General features: G+C 39.7%; 1 protein-coding gene across 1 annotated transcript in view; it reads left to right on the top strand.

The window, feature by feature from the left end:
- The first annotated feature begins 11,963 nt into the window (after positions 1-11,963).
- The window catches only part of SLC15A5 (solute carrier family 15 member 5), a 65,975-nt gene continuing 53,525 nt past the window's right edge, over positions 11,964-24,413 (top strand). The window contains exons 1-3 of the mRNA XM_073329880.1: positions 11,964-12,003; positions 13,656-14,018; positions 16,920-17,142. Coding sequence (XP_073185981.1) covers positions 11,964-12,003; positions 13,656-14,018; positions 16,920-17,142 — 626 coding nt within the window. The remainder of the gene's footprint in view (positions 12,004-13,655; positions 14,019-16,919; positions 17,143-24,413) is intronic.

Raw genomic sequence — 24,413 nt, forward strand, 5'->3', positions numbered from 1 at the left:
AGTTCAAGTCCTTTCTACTCATCAGGCAGAGGGGATTGATTCAGGGTCTCCCACATCCCAGGTGAGGGCCCTAACTACTGCGCTAAAAGTTATAAAGAGGACACAACTAACAACATTAGTCCAAACATTTGAGAATAGCTTTGGGTTGACCAAAACTGCATTTTTTGGTAAATATACTACTCAGGAAAAAAATTTCATTTGTGTCCTACACATACACACACAAACACACCCATGTTCTTAACACAATGAACATATCTGTACCTATCTATAAGTGTTTCTCTGGCTTCCTCTTCCTTTTTCTCCCATGTTGCCTGCTAAATCACTTCTTTATACGTTTTAGTTTCTTTCCTCCTTCTTTAACTTCCCCAATGTGTGACTGCATCAAATCACTGTGCTCCCACTCCATTCAGCTGCTCCTGAGTCTCTTCTAGAAAGGCACACCAGGTGTCATCTCTCACCCAGGTGGTGTGCTTACCTCAGTACTGACTTCACTGTTCTGGGGTTTGCACTGACTTTGATAGGATGACATCACAGTGTACAGCTGAAGTGCTCTCCTTACGATCTTTTCTTTCTCCCAGCGTTAGGCCATATTTTACTCCCCTGCTTTGTAAGGCACTTCCACAATCCCTGCTGTCTTGAACAGGGCAGCAGAAAATGTCCCTGAGTTTTCCCATCTGTCCTCTGTCACCTTCGTTGCACACACAATCATCTCTGAGATTCCACTAGGTTTGTAGTCTCCCTTTTCTTCTTTCAGATAGTGATCACTCATTCTATAATTGTAGGGCTCAGCTTCATTCCCTGTGGAGGAAATCTCCTAATATGAAGGGGCTTGTAGCGATGTTGCTCCTGTTGAGCTTCGTTTATTGTCCTCTAATTCTGAATAGCATTAGCATTCCGAGTGCTTCAGAATCTGTCCTACACCAGCAGCCATCCCTGTATTTGTCATGTCCTGGCTCAGCATCAGTCCCATCACCACCAGGTGCCTGGCACTCAGTCTTCTTTGAATCGTAGAATCATAGAATATCAGAGTTGGAAGGGACCTCAGGAGGTCAGCTAGTGCAACCCCCTGCTCAAAGCAGGACCAATCCCCAACTAAATCATTCCACCATCTCCCTAGGTAACGCATTCCAGTGTTTCACCAACATTGTGATAAAAATCCACGTTTTGTTTTAAAAAAATGTTCCTACTGTAATCTGCCAGACACATTTTGATCTCAGAACTGGAACATCACAGGGTTAATTCATGATATTTGCTTCAGATGCTCTTGCTATGGGTAGACAAGTTGGATCTGATTTTTCTTGCATTTACACTGGTGTAAATAATTAAGCAACTCTGTGGGACTACAAGAGATTACACTGGTAACATTTATGGAAGGAAGAATCAGGTTCATAATGTTTATATTGTTCTGGGTTGGTTAAACCTCTTTGAAACTGAGGGGTGTGCTGGCTTTCATTTAAGATAGTTGTAAGATACCATTAAGCTCCTTTATGGAACCAGATAGCTGAAACAAGAGTAGCCTCCACCCAAAATAAAAGGCACATGCAAGCAGAGGGGTTTTGCAGGCTCTTGTTTTGTGAAGGTTCTTGTGCCTGTGAAAGAGGAGGAGAAATGGCAGAGAAGCTTCCTTGCTGCCTTCTTTCTCAGCACCAAACACAGCCTGAACAAGCACTGGGTCCATGCTCTGAGAAAAGCCTAGAGAGAGCTTTTTTGGCCCAGTGCTGGCTAAAAGGAGTTTGGAGCTGTGAGCAAAGAAACTCTCTCCTATTTGATTCCTCCTGTGTTATGGTAAACAGAACTTTATGTACATTCTTTGTCAATAAATATAATTGCATCAAAGAAATACCAACCGCATCATCAATTTCTCCTTCTAATGAGGCCAAGCCACAAGACCCCAGACTTTGGGTATCCACTCACTTCAGAACAGGTGACAATATTAAAGACCTAGCATTTTATAGAAGCTGGATTACTACCAAAAAAATCAAACATATGTAGTATTACACAATAAACTACATGAAAAGAACACCATGTTTGCAAAATCAAACACTCCAAAATTAGGAAATGTTCGAATAAAGGTTTCCTGTGCAACCTTAATTTGTCCCTGTTGTCTGTATGTATTATGATAGTCTATAATTACATGATCACACGCTATATTTTCCCACAGGACCCCTCCCTCATTCGGTGCACAGGGTGGACAATGCTCACTTAATGAGCACCTATTCAATATTGTTTTCACCTTGTTGTTCAAGTGTGGCCCCAGGACTTATTTACTGCACACCTTTCAAACCTTGCTCTGAAAATGGAACTATTAATTTCCTCCTGGGCTTTTCTATGGCACATTCTTGTGTTTCCCGCATACCGCTGAAATGATACTCAAAGCCTGCCATCTATTTTCCATGCTAGAAATGGCTCTCAGTTGGCCAGTTCAGATTTGGGATCTTGGCCAGGTCCATTCCCGAGACAGCAATGAACAGCAAAGCTCAGAGTGTGAATCCAGATGCAGACTTGCTCAGATCCAGGCTTTGGGTCCACCTCTGCTGTGAAAGTGACAAAGGTTTTGCGACTGCACAAACATTTGTATAGTTATACAGTGTAAGCATCTTGTACCAGCAGATTTTTATCCTTTACTCTTTCCAGTTGTCTTCTCGTCTCCATTTATTCATACCAGTCCTGCTTCTTATGCCATTATCAATTATGTTTTGACACCGTACTGTATCCTACCTAATCTCTCTGCTATCAGGAGTCCTTTGTCCTCTCTGTTTCAATACTAACTCTTCCTCTGCTAACCAGTCAAAAGAATTTTTTATTCTTTTACCTGTTGTGGCAGTCTGTAAACAGAAATGTACATTCTTAGAACCAACAGAGAATTGCTAAGTGTATAACCATTTGTAATGCATTTGCATTAAAAGCTTTGAATTGCTATCATATATTATCTATGATTAAGCCATTTAGTTTGATTATATGATTTTGGAACTACATATTCAAGTTTGTGTATGTTTTTGAAAAGTAAATCTGTTTCAAAATGTAGTATTTCTTGAAATGTCTTGATTTTTTTCCCAAATACAGTACTGTATAATTTTGAATAAGCAATGGTATTTCTGACATCAATCCCAGCTCCCAGCAATTAAGAGTGGGATTTAAAGTTCACTGATTTTATCCTTCATTTAAGGATATTGCAGACATGGGGAAGAGAAATAATCTTGAAATTGTATGCACCTTCTCCAGAAAGATCCAAAAAGGCTTTATAGATTGTATATGTAGGGATTGCTCACCCACATTTCTTGAATAGAACACAACATGTATTTTGCACCAACAATCGTTGGCAATTTGAAAATGGAAAGTGAAGAATATCTTCTTCCAAGTGAATACAGGGGAAACTTTTAGATCGGTAAAAATGTAATCACCCCGATTGGAATTTGGTCAGGGTAGCAAAGTAATACCACCTAACCTTTCAGAAATTCTGTGGGATCTTTAAATAACCATGAATGGTCAGGGACCTGAAGCATTAGATCAGTATCTATCTCAGTACCTTAGTTATTGATGTAACACCAACTGATCTGCTAGCTGTTGAATCTTCATCATCACTTCCTGCAGCACCCTGACTTTTCTTTGGCCATTGTGCATCCAGATACTTGGCCAGACCTTGCTTAGCTTATGAGAGTTAGACCGAGACTGTGTAGCTACAGTGTTTTTAAAAAAAAAAAAAAAAGAAGAGAGCTGAAAAAAACCTTCAAGAAATTCATACAGACAAAGGTAATCTATAAACTATCTGGTGGGGGGGAACAGGGGGAATCCATTGTGTTTTGGTATACAAACTTTGGTCAGTTTTTCCACCTACATTGTTAAGTGGAAATACATTTAGGGTAGTTAGATATAAATTGAATAGGATTAATTTTTTTAAACTCAAGAGTAATTATAGAGTGCTGTGCATATCTTGAGCTGTAAACAGAGCACTCCCAACTTCTGTCAGTGTCAATAGATGTTGAGATCACCTGGCATCTAACCTGGAGTACTTAGCACCTGACATGATCAGGGTCTTTTAGACTTTTAAATCATTCTTCAGGGGCCAGATTTTAAAAAGGTGTTTTAGGTGCCTAACATCCTACTTTCACTCTCTTAACTGCTAACTTGACATCTGACCCTTTTTTCAGTGATTTCAAATAAGGAGATGATCATTATTCTTATTTTTTTAAGAAGAAGCTGATAGCAATGATGGAACAAAGATTAAACTGGCCTAAGCATTTGAAACATGTGACAGGCACTGATCTAACTGGCCTCTGGAATTAAAACAACAACTTGTATTGTGACTTATCATGCTGAGAGACATCCCAAGGTGCTTTATAAAAAGCTTTGCAATGGTTTAATGATGCATTCTTCAGTGCCACACTAACAAGTCAAAGCCAGAAAGAAAACAAGTGTGTCTTGGGTTTTGTTCAGTTTTTAAATAAGTGCAGGGGAATCAGTATCCCTTTCACATCTGCTTAGCAGGCTCCAGAGAGAAGCTACTAAATGGAGCCAGTGACAGCATTTCATTATGTTAGTAGCAAGGCACACAAGCCAATAACACATAAAAATTGCAATTCAGTAGGAGTTAAGTGCGGATGGCAAAAGTTAGGTATCTAAATAGGTGGCCTGATTTTCAGAGGTGCTGAGCAGCAGGCCCAGTCAGAGAGATTTGAGGCCCCAGTACATTATGTTCACTGGGGCCCCACCCCTCCCATTTCACTCTATTTACTCAGACAATACAGATGCGCTGAGCCCCCGTACAATTGTCCCCACTTTCCCTCCCTATTGTCAGTACTGTGAGCAGCCACAACTGCCCTGGGCATCAGTAAGAATTGCAGGTACTTACTACTTCTGAAAAAAAAGTCAGGTCATTCTTATTTTGGTTCCTGGGTATGGATAAAGGGAGGGATTCTCCCCTTCACTAAGACACTGGTACTAGCATAGAGCAGCTGTAAAAGCCCCTTAGTCAGTTAGGAAGAATTCCTCCAGTGCAGGCCCTGCACAGGCCCTCACATAAGCCCTGGCACAGATGAAATGCCAGGAGTGGAAGGATACATATTTGGAGCACTAGGGGAGTCTCCACAGCCATGCCACTTTAAGAATTCTGGGCTGTACCATGCTGTGGATGAGCCCAATGGTAACCCATAAGAGGCAACTATCAACTAGACCAGTCTCTAGGTGCTCAAATTTATGCGAGGGGCCTCTCTGGAATCCTAGGGCACACAGACGTCTTAAAGCCACCTTGCATGAGACATTTAAAACTAGAGATGGGCCAGACTCCTAACACTCGTGCTTCAGTTTGGGAGTATTTGGATTTAGCATTTTGGTTCAGGCCCAAGTTTACTTTAAGATTGCCTTCACACAGCCCTGAAGAAAATACTATTGGGAACAATCCTGAATTAGGTTGTGGGGAGCATCCTAAGTAGTCTTTTACTTTCTGATTTCTGTGTATTAAGACAGACCTTCACTTACGTGGTGCTCACTCTTCCTTGAGCTGGATAGGATCCTAGCAGCAGTATTTTGTACCAGCTGAAGTCTGTTAATTGTGTGTGCTGGGAGATCAGCCAAAAGGCCATTACCACAGTCTAAAGGAGATAAAATAGAGGCCTAAACATGGTTCCGTGCATTAGCAATCAAGAACTATTCCTAAGGCAGTAGAGGGATATTTTCACTCTAGCAGAGATATATAATTCATATGTTAAGCTTCAAAGCCTAAGAAGAGAATAAAGATGTGCTGGAGCCTGGAAGTTCCTATTGAGATCCAAACTTTCCCAAAGTTCAAGGGTGATCCATGATTCTGATTCAGGACTATCTCTAGAAGGAACTTCATTAGACAGTTACAAAAACAAACAAACAAAACAAACAAAGAAGATGGAAGCCAGTATCTTGACTGGACAAGCAACAGCTCTGGTTTGGCTGAATTGAATTAAAGCTCTAGACATTTAAGCCTTTATATTGGATAGCCAAGCAAACAGCACAAAGATGTGAGAAATATTAGAACTATTTTAAAATTCACCCTATCATATGTATCATTAGAATAGGAATGAAATTTCAAATCCACATTGATTCATTCAATTACTGACAGTGATGTGCATACACAGATTAAAAGCAGGGATCCAAGCACACAGATCTTTGGGCACCCGACACAATTGATTTTACTGTCTGGGCAAAAGGTCAATGTTAATTATCTCAGTTTAAGTGTTACTGCATATTATAGCCCAATTAAAAAAAAAAAAAAGACAGAAGCTATTGACTAGAACTGTACAAAAAAGAAGGAGGAGGAGGAGGGGAACCACACACACAAATCCATACTATTGCAAGCTATCTGGGTTTGAACTAGAAAAAGATAACGGAAAGGTTGCAGGTTTGAGTAAGATTAGCTCTGCAGTTAGCAGTCTACTTTGTGGGTGTCACAGTTCAGAGCAACTGTGCCTGTATTTCCCCTCCATAGTTCAGCAAGGGTACCCACTCCAGGCTCCTGGCTCTCAGCTGTTACCTCTCTTGGGTAGAGATCCATGCTTCTTTCCCTCCAGACTGGGGTTCTTCCAAGCCACACAGCTGGGACATAAAAGGACCTATTATTTTCTGAGAACAGTAGGAACCATCTCGGATTCACAGATAATATTGTCTCAGTAGTAGACACAGCCTTAGAAGCTATTTCCAATCTCTACCTAAAAATCTATGTCAGAAAAGAATATCCTAAGTGCCATCTACAAACTATAGCGTGACATAAAAAAAAGCCATCTTTCTATATGATAGAACTGGTTCTAATCTTCCCATTAGAACAAATGTCATCATAAAGAATATCTGCCAGCAATGTGATTTAAAACTGCACCATGCATCATGAAAAACAATTGCAATACAATTACTCCGGAATTATAAAAACATCAAATAGGTGCAGTAAGACAAGAGCCTGAGAACATATGAAAAACTGTTCAGCATAGATAATTATATATGTTTGAACAAAATCTCAAGAAATAAAACCTCTGCTGCTTGAAGGAACAGTGTAATTATGCCAAAATCATTCTTATTATAGCAATGGGTTTTGGATCAGCAATTTTAAAATCAGCTCCCTGCAGAGGACTTTATAGAGAAAAGTCAACTAACTTTGCCTTTTCTCTCTGATAGTTATAAACCATGTACTCGGCAGCAGAACCAGTAGCTATGTTCTCCCCTCCTTTGCTTTCTCTCAATAGTTCCATTTCAGCAAGGTAGAGTACCTATATAACTGTAAGCAGTGAGTAGTCACATTCACGTCTGTAGGACTGCTCGCACTTAAGATTACACATGTTCTGAAGTACCTGCTGGATTGGCCTGTAAGGATGGCAATAGAAAACATTCAGGTTATTTATAATACTTTGTACTTCCCAAGCTCCTTTCATCTCGGATCTCAAAGCATTGTACAAATTTTAGTGAACTTAGCCACATACCACTACGGTGAGGTAGCTAAATATTATCCCAATTCTGAAGATGGAGAAAGTAAGGCCCAGATGAGGTAAATATGACCTGCCCATGGTCACACAAGACGTTTGCAGAAGAATCATGATAGAAGTCTGGTCTCCTGACTCTTTGTTATTTAGGGCCTGACTTTACAAGGTGACAGGAACCTTCAAATTCCATTGACTCACATGACAGTTAGGAGACACAGGATTGGGTCCTTAGTTTTAGGAGGGAAAAATATAAACTGGGGCATTTTAAAATGATCAAAAATTATTCTGAGGGCAAAGGGACACAGTACTCTTTGGAAAGAAAAGTGTAGAACACAAGGGGAAAGGAAGACAAGTAAATTTATTGCTACCTTATGAAAGTTCACTTCATATATTTTCAGATTTGGGATCTAATATTTGAAGCAATCATAAAAATATCTCAACATTATCCAGACTCCACTCAAAAAGTGGGTGATACGATGTCTAACCCCCATAGGAATGCTACAGATTATTCTCATTTGAGAGTTAATATGAAACTGGTCCTGTCTGCACACTTCACTGTTGGTCTGGAGGAAAGCTCACTTCAGGGATTTGGTTCCATCTGTTGTAGTGTTTCCTTCTAGCAGAATAAGCAAGAATTGCAAGGGCTTCCCCAAAAGTCCCAATTTAATTCTGCTGGAAAGCGAAAAAATAAACAAACATTTTTGATATATATTACCCTGCCCCTGACTTAAATCAAGTACCTTTTACTGGTGCTGCACTTCTGAGGGCAGTCTTTGCTACTGTCTTTGAAAAATGAGTTATTCATATCCTGCAGTGGGGAGGGGGAGGGAAAATTCAGGCCTTGGGTTCTCCATTTCCTCTAAGAAGTTGAAAGTTTTTCAAGAATACACTTACCAAAGAATGAATAAAACTATGCAAATGTTATTTAGTAGCATAACCATATAACTTCTGAGGGTTTTCACAGAGCAGTTCTCTTATAATCAATAGTCTTAATAAACTGGTGATTTCATAGCTGTTATCTTCCAGCTTTCAAAGTGTACTTTTATCACATTTAATAGTTGTTTATAGCTTAGAGAACTTTGAATAGATGTGTTGGTTTTCCCACTTTCACAAATATGCTTTCTCAACTCCTTGATAATTGTATTTCAGGGTTTTAATTGGTCTTTAACACTATTTGCAAAGCATTCTGGTTTTGATATGTGTTTGCTCTTCTGCGACGTATTGTTCATAGTCCTATGGACATTATTCAACATTATTCATTGCTGCCGACAAGATTTATCAGCAGCATCAGATATACATATTAAATACAAGGAATACCAAAAAAGCACTGTTGTGTATTATGATTTATTCCAATTATTCAAATCCAGATTCAAAGTTCTGTGCTTATAGACTACAGTGCCTAAATACCATGGGGATGAGCAACACAGAAATCTCATAAATGGATATGTTAAGTGGAAGATTATAATTTTTTTTAACCTACATATAGCCTTTCCTCAGAGGCTTTTACAACAATCACACATTTTATGGAATCTTACCTCACTCGCAGGAGGTGTTATCATCCCTGTTTTCCAGATGGAGAAAACTGAGCTTATGAGACCTTGCCTGAGGTCACGCCACAAGCTTGAGTCAAAGCTGGACTCAAACCCAATTCTTCGGTTTCCCAGTCTGTGCTTTAACCACATGGCTATCCTATCATGCCTTTTAATTTATTTTATTTTCAGAGCCACTTCGGAGTCTTCTGAAACAACTACATAAGTAGCAGGTTATCTTCAGACTGTCAAAGACCATTGCTTCCAATAATTATTTTTGTGTCTCAGACAGACTGAAAGTTATTCTACTTTTTCCTTTCCTATCAGGGAATCAACTGCAGAGAGAACAAGAGGAGGATTCACATAAAAATTGGAAGAGTGACCCTTTCTTTGAGGTGTGGAAATAGACACTGTGCACTCCCCTAAAACAAAGTAGTTATGAACAGTGCCTGTCTAGCATCTAGCAACGGTGCCTGTCTATTCAGCTATTCTTACTAGAAAACATCTTGTAGGGAACAATGCTTCATTGGCAGGGAGATGAATTAGTCACAACTACTACCTACATTAAGTTAAACAATTCTCACACACACAAGAAAGATTAAAGTGGTAATTTTCAAAAACAGAAGATTCTAGTCTTTGCCTCCGGTATCACATCTCTGTTTCCCGTCACTGAAGTGGTCACCCTTTTAATTACATTGCAGTCTCTGGATCAGTATACACAGGACCAAACCCTTATCCCACAGAAGTCAACTGGAATTCTGGCATTGACTTCAAAGATGGCTAGTGTTTCAGCCATAGAATATTTCTGCTTTAACCATTGTGGTCCAGAGTTTTAAAGGTATTTAGGTGTTGCTCTGCTCAGTGTTGCAAAGCCTCACTGACATAGGACTCTATGTCTAAGTTTCAAAAATTACTTAGACACTTCAGCTCCTAAGTCTCAGTGAAAGTCAATAGGATTTAGATGCCTAAGTGCCTCAAAGGTCTTTAGGTGCTTAATTTCCATTGAAAAAATCAGTGGAAGTTAGGCACCTAAATATCTTTGAGGATCTGGGCTTACATCACTTTTGAAAATGCCACTGAGAAACCTAAGTTAGCTAGGACTGGCAACACTGAGCAGAGCAACGCCTAAGTACTTTTAAAAATCTGGACCTGTGTTAAAAAAAAAATTACACTTGTACTGCCAAAGAAGTCAGTGAAATGTCCATGAAGTTTTCCCCTCAAGAAACGTGGCAAGAGCTAATTTGACTTTTCCAGCACATGAAGAGAAGTTTAGATCATTTGCCCTTTAGCCATAGAACCACATAGGCAACCAGTACTCAACCAAGTCAAAGCAGGTGGTAGGTTAGTACTAGCTGGAGTTGAGCCAAACACAAGTGCCTCAGCTACTTCCTGGCCAGATTTTACTATTTTAAATGGACTCTAGAACCAAGAGATTTCCTTTCTGTTGTTGGCCTATTCATTTGACAGATGGCCTGCCAAAATACAACTTCTACAGACAGTCAGCCCTCTGTTACAGAGACTGTGACCACTAGGAGCCCTGGAAAGAACAAGTGCTTTTATAGCAAACCCCACTGCAAGAACTACTTGTCCCATCTTCACAGAAGATACTTTCAAGGATTTCAAGATCCAGATCCACAAAGGTACTCAGGCACCTAAGCCTCAAACTTATACATCACTGTGATCCACAAAACTCCCACTTGTCTGCCATCGAACCCTGAAGGGGCCTTAACTCACTCAGTGCCTAAGTTTGTGCAGTAAAAGTTCCCCCAGTGCCTACGTTTCTGGGTGGGGGCATGCACATTGCTGCCTCCCTCTGGAAGTACACATGCTCATCTCACATATAAGCCCCAGTTCAATTTACGAACTGTGGGAAAATAGGCACTTCTCTTCCTGAGTCATGTGCAGGGCCTGATCCAGTAGGTGTGCTCAGAGGCCACATAAAACAGCCAAGGCAGAGGAGGGTAAGACTAGGCTAACCTCCAATCCAGTGGTTAGGGTGCTTACCTAGGATGTGAAAAACCCTCAGTTCAAGTCCCTATTCTACCTGCTAAGGATACCACCTTGGAACGGGGATCTACTAACTCTCAGGTGAGTGTCCGCCACCCTGGGCTGTAGGGTGAGTCTCAGTGGCCCAATTAATATTGAGTTATTCAGTTCAGTAAATTGGAACAACTTCAATAGAATATCCCATAAGCTAGTAGTCCTAGGTCCCTTTGTCAATCTGACCCAAAGCCTTTTGCTGCGGGCCAAGGTGATTTGTCGGAAGCAGGACTCCTCTTTGAGCCCACTTCAGTCCTGAGCTGGTGCTGTTGGTTTCCACTTAAAAATCTCACCTGCTTCAAAACTGGTGTAACCCTAAATATATTATTAGGTCTACCACCACCTTTCCTCAAGCACTTTTCAGTAAGCAATCTGAGTACTATATTAAGGGGTAAACCAGTGAGCAGATTGACTAAAGGTTTTCATCAAGACCATACAGCAGGTCAGCACTAGGTATAGAGCACATATTCCCTAGGCTCTCATCAGCAAAGCACGCCACCATTATTAGAAGATATATATATATATATATATACTCAGAGTATCAAACATGTCAATCAAATGAGCCAGACCCATTTCTGAAACAATCACATAAATAGAAACCCGCTCTCACACACCTGTTTCAGCCTACCTTGAGGTGTTTATGGGGGTTAACCAACCAAGCAGTCAGTTGTTCTCCCTGCCCGACCCCAAGATAAGGCAAACTAACATCAAATAAGGAATTGTTGTCATCTAACCCAATTAGCAAACCTTCTAGCTCTACCCCTCTTCCCATGATCTCATTTGAGCTCAATCAGCAACACCTGAGAAACAGGTGCCCCTACCCCACCCCAAATCTACACTGGAGTTGGGAATATTCCCTATTAAATTGTGTGTAGGAAGCAGAGTGTATTTACTATAGTGTTTTCAATCTGGTTTTATACTACAGTTATATCTTCCAGTACAGTAAAGAAAGGGCACCCTAATGCACCAGCAGCTAGGTAAGAGGTACTCCCCAGAACAGGGTAGGTGTGCACTCTTTGGTCACAGTACTTTCTCCTTCCCTGTGGCTTGGTTTGGGACAAGGTTTGTTAAACTATGAAACAGAAACCAGCTGGGGCTGCAGGTGATCTCTGTAGCTTGTTTTTCTCTAGCCATCAAACATGAATGAAACTCAGCCTAGTCTCTTTTAGAGAAGGTGGCAGACATAGATATTGGTATAATACAAAGTTCTCTCATCCTCTACAGTCTTACCCAGAGCTAAGCAAATTCTGTGATACCTCTAGCCAAGTTCTGGCTTTAGAACCCCTTTTGAATTAAAAACACTGGTTAAGAAAGGGGCTCTATGGATGCTTGGATCTGTGTTTCAGGGCTTCTGGATTTGTTATTTATAGGCCATTACAGAAAAAAGTTAGGGCAGTAACCTTTACACCTGATACCAAAGTTCAGTTAATTTTGGATCTGGGATTCTGACTTGGGCCTATGCATGTCATTTATATACTATCTTGCATCTCTATTACTTAATAATAGGTAGGTATAAGAGCTGCTAAAGGGTAGGGAGCATGTGTGCATGTAAGTATCTGTATAGTTAGGTAAAACTAAAAAAGAGTCTCTGTTCCCACAGCTTACAAAGTGAGGACTTGATAGTTCTATTTAGAAACAGTGGGTATGATTCACCATTGCCTTTAACCATGTGTAGTCATTTACACTTGTGCAAAGTGGATGCAGAACACTACCATTTGGGACAGGTATAAATGGCTATACATAGTAGTGGAGAATTATGTCTAGGAGGTTGGACACATTTTCTGTAAACTTCTTAGTGGATTGCCCACCAGGGATATTGTAGACTTGTAGAACCTTCCTAATTTCTCTTTAAGTTGACTATATAGTTTCTAATTAATACCCAGGAACCAAAGCCATTCTGATTCCCTATGACATGTTGTAGCTGTGGTACAAGGTCAGGCTAAAGAAGCTGTGCTGGTTTTGGGTGCTTTTTTATTGCTTTTTCTCTTCATTAATACTCCAGAATTACTTTCTTGTAAAACCTGCTTATTGTACTTAAATTTACTAGCATTTCTTACTTTTCTAATTAACTTTCTTATCTGAATTTCAACCAAAAATAACAAGAATTGTAATAATGATAAGATATTGTTCACCTAAAAACATGCATTCTTTCTATCTTTATCTCTTTGCTTGCAGTTTCTCACTTATTGCTTAATTAAGGTATCATAATATTAGCCCCAAATTATTTTCTTGATCTAGTACTTGAATTCTGCTGAAACAATTTAGCCTCTCTCAGTATTTAAACCTTTATCTGTAACATGCAGATACAATTTGGCATATATTGTATTGGATTCACATAATTTAATGGGTAATATTATTTGCGGGGGGGGGGAGTCTTGTTCACAACCAGACAAACTAATTAAATAAACAGATTGGATTCAGCAGCTTTGTGCACTCAGAGAAGTTTAAATACTGGTGTCCCCCATGCTCCTTGATCTTGAATGTAACAGCACTAAAGTGATAGGTATCCTGAGGAATTGTGGTAGTAAGGTGTGGAATTCAAAGCAAGGGTCTTACCAGTTTGTTAATTATAGCGGAGGATAACAGAAGTGTACATACAACCTAACCCACTCAATTTAGTCTTGCTCAGAACAGCTAAGTATGCCTGTTACAGACCTTAGAGACTTACAAGAAAAACAACTTCTGAACCACACTGCTGAGAGGGAGAAAAGGAAATTCCCCGAGGAAGGCAAGCATGTTGGAAACTCATCTGGGTTCAAGTCTCAGAAGAAACTTCAGATGGCCATTTGCCTGCTGTTGATGGAGCTGTGTGAGAGGTTCACTTTCTTTGGCATTGTCTGCAACATGATTCTCTTTTGCACTATCAAACTTGGCTATCCCAACTACCAGGCAGCCATCATAAACATGTGCTTTGTAGGTGCCTCCATGTTAGCACCTGTGTTCATGGGCTGGCTTGCTGAACATCTGGTGGGGAGAATCAAGCTGGTGTATATCTGTATGTTTCTCCACTTTCTAGGTAGGTGCTATGCCATGATTATTTCATCTACAATGTGCTTTTTGTATGCAATTCTGCTCTAATAAGTCAATTTTTTTAAAAGTATCATAGAAACATACTATTCCTCACATATATGCAAATCCAATGATTGTCTCCAACGTGGTGGCCTCATCAAACTTCTCTAATAGCAAAGGACTTAGCTTTTCTTTAGTCTGGAGTATATGTGCTAATATACTTTAATGAAGCATTATTTTGAACACCACTACATAATGTTTGTAAAATAAGATCTAAATTTTCAAAGATGACTAGGGATTTTGGGTGCTGCAGTCTGATGAGAGCCTAAACTGTGACCCCTTAAAGTGACTTGACTTTTTTTTAGAAAGCAGGCGCTCAGCATTTTCTGAAACTGTGCCCCTTTAAGGTATCCAGTTGGGCACCCGCAATCACTAGTCACTTCTGGGAAATTCCATGATCTATCCACTCGTTAATGTCCATAATTTGCAATGCATTTCTCCAGTTGGTGCAAATTTATGGGGTTCTGCTGTATTTAAAAGCTACATGGTTGTTAATAAGACGTACATGTTGCCTCGACAAACTTTGAACTCAGAAGCCAAACTTTGATGCTTACCTTTAGGGCCTGACTCATATTAGCACTATCTGATTCCTTCCCCCACCAAATGGGCTAAAATCTTTGAAGATAAACTTCTTTAAATATTTTTCTAGGTAACTTACATGTGTAAATTTTACTGACCTATGATCTTCTGTACATTTGAAGTCCCCTCAATACACAGGAATGTAATGTATGGACACCTCCTAATAATCTTCCACATAGTGGCTGGAATGGGGGACAATCTGAAACTTTAGATCTGCAAAGCTATTAGTATGGGTTGTGAAGGAGATTGGGTGGAATAGGGGGTGGAGCCACTCCCCTTCCTAGACAAACTGAGTTTGCAAGTCTCTGCTCACTTTGTACAACTGTCATGTGGAATTTAGTAAATGTCACAGCTGACCATTGCTTTCTCAGCCTAAGCTGAGCTGATATAAAAACTGAATTATCTTTTGTCTCTAGGTCAGGGTTGAGATGAAGCAGGGACCTTAAGACTGCTGCTCAGATCAGGCAGGTACAACTAGACAGTAACAGTCACCACTGATGCTGCAGCCTGTCCTTTAAACTGCACAACTACCAGATTAACTTAATAAAATCACCAACTTTGAAGTGACCAGAACAGGCAGAAGATGAGGGCAGAACAAATTATTGCCGCTCCAGGGCCACATTACGTAGACATTGGAAATTCCCATAACTCTATACTAAAATATATATCAATTGCATAGCCACTTCATGTATAGCGGACACACAAGCTTATTCACATTTACTCATCCCAAGTGTTTTTTTGCATGCAGGCAAATAAGCTGTTATTTAGCTAGGCATCAGAATAGCATTGGAGTAATTGAGAGAATTTCTGAATGGGTCTCTCGAGGCAACATTTCTGTCCTCTTGACCTCGATCCAGAAGTGCGGGTTTGAATTCAGTTGTGCGCAGCAGGTGCCCCGAGGTCATGTTTCAGACACCTTTGCACTGGAAACTCTAGCGCCTCCTTTAGAATGCTGCTGCAGCAGCAAATAATTCTGGATTGAAAGCACCTGCTGTGGATGACTGAAGAGAAATTGTCACAAGAATTTAGAAGAAAAAAACGACAGAGGATCAAGTGGGTCTGTGGAAAAAAGAAAGAAGGGGTCCAAGGCACTGAACGAACTACCTGAGAAGATGACCTCCTTCAGATCCCCTTCCTTACTCCATAAACTTCCTGTTTGGAATCCCCTTGCCCTTTGAGTCTAGATTACAAAAAAAAAAAAATAAGACATCAAAGTGGGACAAATTGACTCTAATGATAAAACGAGGATAAATCGTTGAACTGTATACTGAATATATTGCATCTGACCACTTAGCCCTCCACTGACAACTGTCAGAGGTAGTACAAAGCATTTTCCAAAGAGGAACAAATGTCACTATAGCAAGGGAAAGTTTCTTGTAAATAAATATAAAATATTAGTCAGGGATGATGATTTGGTACTAGACTTGTTAGTGTATGTACGATGCATGGGATGTGACTCTTTATCGTGGGAGCTTATTACAAATTTTGCTTCATCCATCATCCTGGGGCTGGGGTTTCAGATTTTGATGTTTAGTATCACAATCCTGGTCCCTGTTGCCATGCTCGAAGCAGATGTGTGTGCAAATATTATGTATATGATGTATTTTTCAATCTCTCTCAAAATGCACTTAGAAGGCTATGTAACTCATCAAATATGGGAGCCTCACTTTGCTTATAGGAACAATGCCGTAGATTGGAGGTGCCAAATCTTGACTGCAGAGTCCTAAAATGTGTTCTGGGGCTAACTTTTTCTGAAGCTGCAAAGGGAAGAGTAAAACTGATACAATAAGTAAAAATAACCAATTAGCATATCTGAGAATACATCATAACATTTGCCAAATTATCTGATATAGTGATAAACTACAGCTTTTGAGTTCAAGCAAGCAATTTCTATTAATCCATCTTGATAGTTAAAAGAGTAGCAGAAATTATGGTAATCTTTCTTTATTTGTAAGAGAACTTCTGTGCCACTTAACTGCAGCCCTCTAGCCCCAGGCCAGCCCTGAAAGCAGCGAAGTTCAAGTACTTCTGCCATATGTAGTCAATATTCTTGCCTAATAGTAGTATTCAGAAAAGTTCTGGACTTGTAGTTGTACCCACATCTCGCTCTAAAGGAATGAATAATTTTCTTTCTCATTGTGCATGTGGATTTTTTTACTAATTCAGAGACTATCATTCCAATATAGCTGTTAATCTAGAAAATAAATACTGGATTCAGTGCTTCATCATTTTAACCAGTTATATATGTCCATTTTCTTCCCCATTCCAGGTACGGCCCTGCTACCTCTTGTTGCCTTCCCCTTTGAAGATTTTTATATAGACAGACGCTATATCCTTCACCCACTAGCCAAAAAGGAGCAGAAAATACTCTTCTACTTTGGGCTATTAACAGCCTGCTTTGGATCAGGAGGCATAAGAGCTGTAGTTTGTCCACTGAGTGCATACAACCTTGAGGATTATGAACCAAAGGAACTTCTTTCTTTTTTCAATTGGTGAGTTTCTTAATATTGCAATAGCACAACTGTGTGAGATGATGGAGCTTAATTAAAAACTCAAGTGCATCTCAATTTTTTAAAAACAAATTTATATAGGAAATCTCATTTTTAGCTGTAAAAATTAGTTTTCAAATGGACTACCTAAATTTCCTTCCAGGCACATAGATTCATAAATCTTAAGGCCAGAAGGAACCACTCTGATCATCTAGTCTGACTTCCTGCATAACACAAGCCAGGGACTTTCACCCAGGGTGAATCAAGGTCAAGTGATTTGCTCAACTTGACACAGAATTAATGAGCTAGTTGCTGTGTAGAACCAAGCTATTCTATTTAGGTTCTTACACTATGGTACCGAAAGGCCTGGCAGGGATGTGGTGAAGTTGCTTGCTGGGTCTCAATCCTTTGCTCTAAGTTGAGTAGACTCTGTAGAGATGGCAAAGTTCCTTGAACACATATAAGTACCAGCACTAAAATAAAAAAATCAAAACATCACATTTGGAACTGTCATTTACTTCAAGAGGTGGTAGTCTTCCTCATGTGAGTAGTGGTGATAGAAAGATAGGCCTCATAGATTCTCTTTCCAGCTGTGACTGACAGGTTAGGACATCAGGTAAGTCACTTGACTTCTGTTCTTCAATTTAAAGATCTATATAGTTACCAGGGCTGGCTGGAAAATGGGGCTTCACCAAAATCACAATTTTGTACAGGAAAAGAATTTTCCTTGGAAAAATTGACATGTAACATTTTGTCATCCCAAAGTGAACTGTTTTCTTTTGGTTAAAAAACTGAAATGGAACACTTTGACATTTACAGATTTTTTTCTGGACACTTTATTCCACAAAGTTTCAACAGTTCAACATTTTTCTTCTGATTTGGGACAAAATTATGATCTACTGGAATTTCCCTTGGGACAGAAATTCCTTTATTAGATACACACAAATATTTACCTACCTCAGAGGGAGTTTTGTGATACTTAATGTTTGCCAATTATCCAGAAATTCTTGATTGAGAGGTGCTATATATGTGCAAAGCATTGTTGGTAGTACCAACAATAAATCAAAGTGTATCTATTATGAACTGAAACTGATGAAATCTGAAGATTGATAATGCATCACTGATGAATCAATGAATTTATTAGGTCATATTTCTGTTCATATGGGGGTGGCTTTCAGGGCTATTCCCTTCCCCCCAGTTATGTTAATAATGCAGATCTTTGGACTAAATCCAAACTTTAGTGAATAGTGTAGCTTTACAAAGGTGGAAAAGACTGTTTGGTTCCTTAAAACAGATTCTGCCTCCTTGACCTGCCCAAAGGAGAGAGAAAAAATCCTCCTTTTCGATTCTATTCTGAGTTTTAATCCTTAATTAGCAACATCATTTTGATTAAATAAGACTCTGGAGGATTAAGACTGGAGAGCAATCAGTTGTTCTGAAAGATAGCTCTGGAGAATTTATTGTACTGTGGTTTTAGTCATACAGAGTTGTGTTTAATCAAAGTGACATTTCTCAGTGTTGATTACAAAGGAGACATAACGACAGAATGAATAAAGTATTTCCTTGGGGGAATCCAAACGGGTCAGTTTTTGGGGCTTTGGAAGTATCAGGAAAGGTGTGTGTGATTAGAAACTAATTTCTACAGTTGTCTGGCATCTGAAGCAGGAACCATATGATTTGCAATCTTAAAACTAACAAAATGGGGTTTACTTCTTCACGTTGCCTAGTCTCATTACAACCTCATAAGTATATAATCATACGCTATTTTCTCTTCTTGGTAGATTCTTTATCACGAGAATAAATGTTTAAAATACATATATATATTTAATGAGACAGTTGCACACTGTTGCTTTTTAGCAAAATCTAGATTCTTATCCAACCTGCTTTACTTCAGAAATCAGGCCTAACAGCTTTTAAAAAAATCAGACTTCTTGCAAAGGAGTGAATAACTATCATCTTAACCCTAGTGTGTGGTGAGGGCTGCATCACCCTTCTAGGGCCTGAATCCATTCTCTGGAACAAACTAGGTGTAAAATCATTGAAATAAATGAAATTTCACCAATGTTAAACTAAAAAGAGGAGAACTGGGCCCTGAGAGTCTGAAGCCTGGGGCAATAAGTTAAGACCATAGACTGGTACTACTTCTTGATGCATGAGAACTCCCATTGCTATGAATGGGAGCTGAGCAAAAGGGCTGGGGACAGAATATGGTCCTTAAATCCTCACCAACAACTGAGCTAGTAAAACGAAATTGCATTGAGATGTTGGAAAATTGTGGATTGTATAGGACCACTTCTATATCTGTCCTTGTCTTCTATTCCTTCTCCATCTTGCTTGGTGTTTCTCTTTTCCTTCTACTAATATTTTCTTTCCTTTTTTGTTTGCCTCAACTCAATCTCTCAATTATTTTCATCACTCCTATTTTATATTTATCTCTTTGTTCCTTTCTCCCCACGTTCGCTACCATGGCCCTTGAATAGTTATACCCTGCAAGATGTCAGAATGGCTTCCCTTTCTGCAAAGCCTCATTGTCAAATGAAGAGAAGTATGGTAAACAAATGTTTCTGCATAGGTTTGGAAATGAACCATTATCTGGTACTTGGGTGGATATTAGTCCAAACTCCATTGCCTATAGCTAGCCTAGCTTTTGTATAACATTCTTCATCGGTAGATATCAAAACACTTTACAAAGGAGGTCAGTATCATTATCTCCATTTTACAGACGGGGTAACTGATGCATGGGGTGGGCCAAGGTCACCCAGCAGATCATGGCAGAGTCAGGAATAGAATGCCGGTCTCCTAAGTCCCAGTTCAGTGCTGTATCCATTAGGCAACACTGTCTCTCCTAATCTAACTTTGTCAGAAACAGAGCTGGTCGAAAAACAGAATTTCTATTCTACAGAAAATTGAGACTGAAATTTTGTTTCAACCTGTTTCAGGATCAAAAGTCAAACTCAGAATTTTTCAAGAACTGAAACATTCCAAAGCACATCACTTTGACCCTATAGAATATAATATATACATAAAAGTCAAAACAAAACATTTGGCTAATTTATTGAAAATGTTGGCCTAAGTGGTATGGTCCTGTGAAACTTTTTGATTTTTGTCAAATTTCCCATCACTTCTAGACAGAACCTTGGGGCAGAATCTGTGCTACTTCATTTTTTAAAAAGTGGCCACCAACCCCTTTTCTCCAATAAAACTTTGTATATCTCGGAATGGAAATCAAGCTGTTACCTGGCAAGTATGAAGGCTGGAGTCGTCACTGCTGGAATGTGAACCTGTGATCTCAGGGAGTATAAGCAAACCTGAGGTTCAGACTCCTGAGACTACTGGAATATCTTTGTTAAAGGATTAAAGCTTAACACGCCAGGACTGATTTATCTGACCTGAATGTGTACCACCAAAATATCACTGGAAATCCTGTAATACTTGGTGCATGAGAAATGCTAAAGCAACTAGTAAATGGCCAAACTGCTTCAGAGTAAGAAGTTGCAGAAGCAAGTATTGTGATCAAAGGCTGAGCAGAATGGGGTTAACATTTTCTTACTCCACTCAAATGCCAGCATAAAATATCTGGCTATTCCCGGTATAATTATTTGAAGTGAAATACTTAAGATGCTGACATTTAAACTGTAATTATAAAGCTTCTAAGCTAACACCCAACTGAGATTAATAGGGTAGTTCTCATCAGAAAGAGGTTGTCTTTCTTGATGTCTGTGGACTTTATTGGACATTGTGGTAGCTATTCAAATTTGGATGGTGCTCTTCACAATAGACCTACAGCCTCGCTTAAAACTGAAAACACAAACTGGTGGGGCCAGCAGCAAAGTGCCAGTGTAACATTCCAACCAGTTTTTTCCCCTCCCCACCTTCCATCACCAATCACATGAATCATGCTGCGTCAGACTAGCCCCACCTGCCAGATAGCCCTTTTTACCCAGCATATTGTATGGGAAGAACTACTAATAAAGGAAGCAAATTTAGGTTGTTTGGAAGATGCTAGTGGAGATGTCTCACCTCCCCACTTGGCCTTGAAGAATTTCATAATTCTCCCTAAAGGCTTAGCAGGATCTCTTGGGTTATAGGTTGATTGTATTGATGGTCATTTTTGTAGAGCCAGGGGCCTTTGGATTAGGTGGCTCTTGAACCCATGCTTTGCTATAGAATAATACTCTAGCAGGAATGCTTTCTCTTCTATATACCTATATATTTCTAGTTTTCAGGGTTGTGAAGATAGTACAAATCAATGCAAAGATGTCTTCCTGAATCTGCAGGTAGTCTGAAACAATACTTGAAGAGTTGAATGAATCCATTCTTTTCAGTGATTAACTCTGAAAACTAAATATGATTTAAATGTCAACTGTTTCGGATCAAATGAGAATCAGTAAAATAAGCAGCTAATTATATTAATATTCAGATCCACTTCATTTAAAATCTCCTTTATACAATGTAATAATCATAGCAGTGTAGAACTGGAAGGGACCTCGAGAGGTCATCTAATCCCCTCACTCAAGGAAGGAGTACATAATAATTAGACCATTCCTGACAGGTGTTTGTCTAACCTGTTCTTAAACCCCCCCCCCCCCAATAACGGAGATTCCACAACCTCCCTAGGCAATTTGTTCCAGTGCTTAACTACCCTGACAGTTAGGAAGTTTTTCCTAATATCCAGCCTAAACCTTCCTTCCTGCAATTTAAGCCCATTGCTTCTTGTCATATTCTCAGAGGTTATCAAGAACAATTTTTCATCCTCCACCTTGTAATAACCTTTTATGTACTTGAATGCTGTTATCATGTCCATCCCCCCCTGTCTTCTCTTCTCCAGAATAAACAAACTCAATTTTTTCAATCATTTCTTATAGCCATCTTTTCTAGACATTTAATCATTTTTGTTGCTCTCCAATTTGTTCACATGTTTCCTGAAATGTGGCTCCAAAAACAGGACACAATACTCCAGCTGAGGCCTTCTCAGTGCAGAGTAGACCAGAAGAATTATTTGTGTCTGGTTTACAACACTCCTGCTAATACATTAAGAATGGTGTTTGCTTTTTTTTTGCAACAGCGTTATACCATTGACTCATATTTAGCTTGCAATCCACTGTAACTCCTAGATCCCTTTCTGCACTACTCCTTCCTAGGCAGTCATTTCCCATTTTATATGTGTGCAACCGATTGTTCCTTCCTAAATGGATTACTTTGCATTTGTCCTTGTTGAATTTTATCTGATTACTTCAGACCATTTCTCTAGTTTATTTTGAATTTTAATCCTATCTTTCAAAGCATTTGCAACCCCTCTCAGCTTGGTATCATGCACAAACTTTATAAGTATCCCGGGGTAGCCGTGTTAGTCTGTATCCACAAAAACAACAAGAAGTCCAGTGGAACCTTAAAGACTAACAGATTTATTTGAGCATTAGCTTTCATGGGTAAAAAACCCACTTCTTCAAACTTTATAAATGTACTCTCTATACCATTATCTAAATCACCAATGAAGATATAGGACAGGACCAGAATCAGGACTGATCCCTGTGGGACCCCATTTGATATGCCCTTGCAGCTTGACTATGAACCACTGATAACTACTCTCAGGGAACAATTTTCCCACCTGTTATGCACCCACCTTATAGTAGTTCCATCTAGGCTGTAATTTTCTAGTTTGTTTATGAGAAGGTTATGTGAGACAATATCAAAAGACTTACTAAAATCTAGATCTACTATATCTACTGCTTCCCCCACATCCACAGGGCTTGTTACCTTGTCAAAGAAAGCTATTAGTTTGATTTGACATGATTTGTTCTTGACAAATCCATGCTGACAGTTATTTATCACCTTATTATTTTCTAGGTGTTTGAAAATTGATTTATTTGCTCTATAAAAATGGAAATAAGGACAATCCAGGAAATTATAAACACAGGCAGCTTAACTTCTGTACCCAGCAAGATAATGGAGCAAATAATTAAGCAATCAGTTTGCAAATATCTAGAAGATAATATGATAATAAGTAACAGTCAGCATGGATTTGTCAAAAACAAATTGTGTCAAACCAACCTGATAGCTTTCTTTGACAGGGTAACAAGCCTTGTGGATGCGGGGGGAGTGGTAGACATGGTATATCTTCACTTTAGTAAGGCTTTTGATACTGTCTCTCATAGCCTTCTCATAAACAAACTAGGGAAATGCAACCTAGATGAAGCTACTATAAGGTGGGTGCAAAACTGGTTTGAAAACCGTTTCCCAGAGAGTTATCAGTGGTTCATAGTCATGCTGGAAGGCCAGAACGAGTGGGGTCCCGCAGGGATCAGTTCTGGGTCAGTTCTTTTCAAGGTCTTCATCGATGATTTAGATAACGGCATAGAGCAGGGGTGGACAAACTACGGCCTGGGGGCTACATCCAGCCCTTCAGAGGTTTTAATCTGACCCTCGAGCTCCCAACGGGGAGCGGGGTTTGGGGCTTGCCCTGCTCTGCACGTGCCAGGGCTCTGTGCAGCTCCCGGAAGCAGCGGCATGTCCCCCCTCTGGCTCCTATGCACAGGGGCAGCCAAAGGGCTCCCCAAGCTGCCCCTGCCCAAAGTGCTGCCCTCACAACTCCCATTCGCCGGGAACCATGAGCATTCATGGCCCGCCATACAACTTTCATACCCAGATGTGGCAGTGGACCCAAAAGTTTGCCCACCCCTGGCAGAGAGAGTACACTTATAAAGTTTGTGGATGATACCAAGCTGGGAGGAGTTGCAAGTGTTTTGGAGGATAGGATTAAAATTCAAAATAATTTGGACAAACTGGAGAAATGCTCTGAAGTAAATAGGATGAAATTCAATAAGGACAAATGCAAAGCACTCCATTTAGGAAGAAACAATCAGTTGCACACGTACAAAATGGGAAATGACTGCCTAGGAAGGGGTACTGCAGAAAGGGATCTGGAGGTCATAGTGGACCACAAGCTAACTATGAGTCAATAGTGTCATGCTGTTGCAAAATAAGTGACCACCATTCAGGGATGTATTAGGAGTGTTGTAAGCAAGAAGTAATTCTTCCACTCTACTCTGCTCTTATTAGGCCTCAACTGGACTTGTGTCCAGTTCTGGGCGTCCCATTTCAGGAAGGATGTGGACAAATTGGAGAGAGTCCAGAGATGAGTAACAAAAATGATTAAAGATCTAGAAAACATGACCTCTGAGAGAAAATTGAAAAAATTGGGTCTCTTTAGTCTGGAAAAGAGAAGACTAAGAGGGAACATAACTGTTTTCAAGTACGTAAAAGGTTGTCACAAG

Source organism: Lepidochelys kempii, chromosome 1 (genome assembly GCF_965140265.1).
Source record: "Lepidochelys kempii isolate rLepKem1 chromosome 1, rLepKem1.hap2, whole genome shotgun sequence".
Classification (NCBI taxonomy): domain Eukaryota; kingdom Metazoa; phylum Chordata; order Testudines; family Cheloniidae; genus Lepidochelys; species Lepidochelys kempii.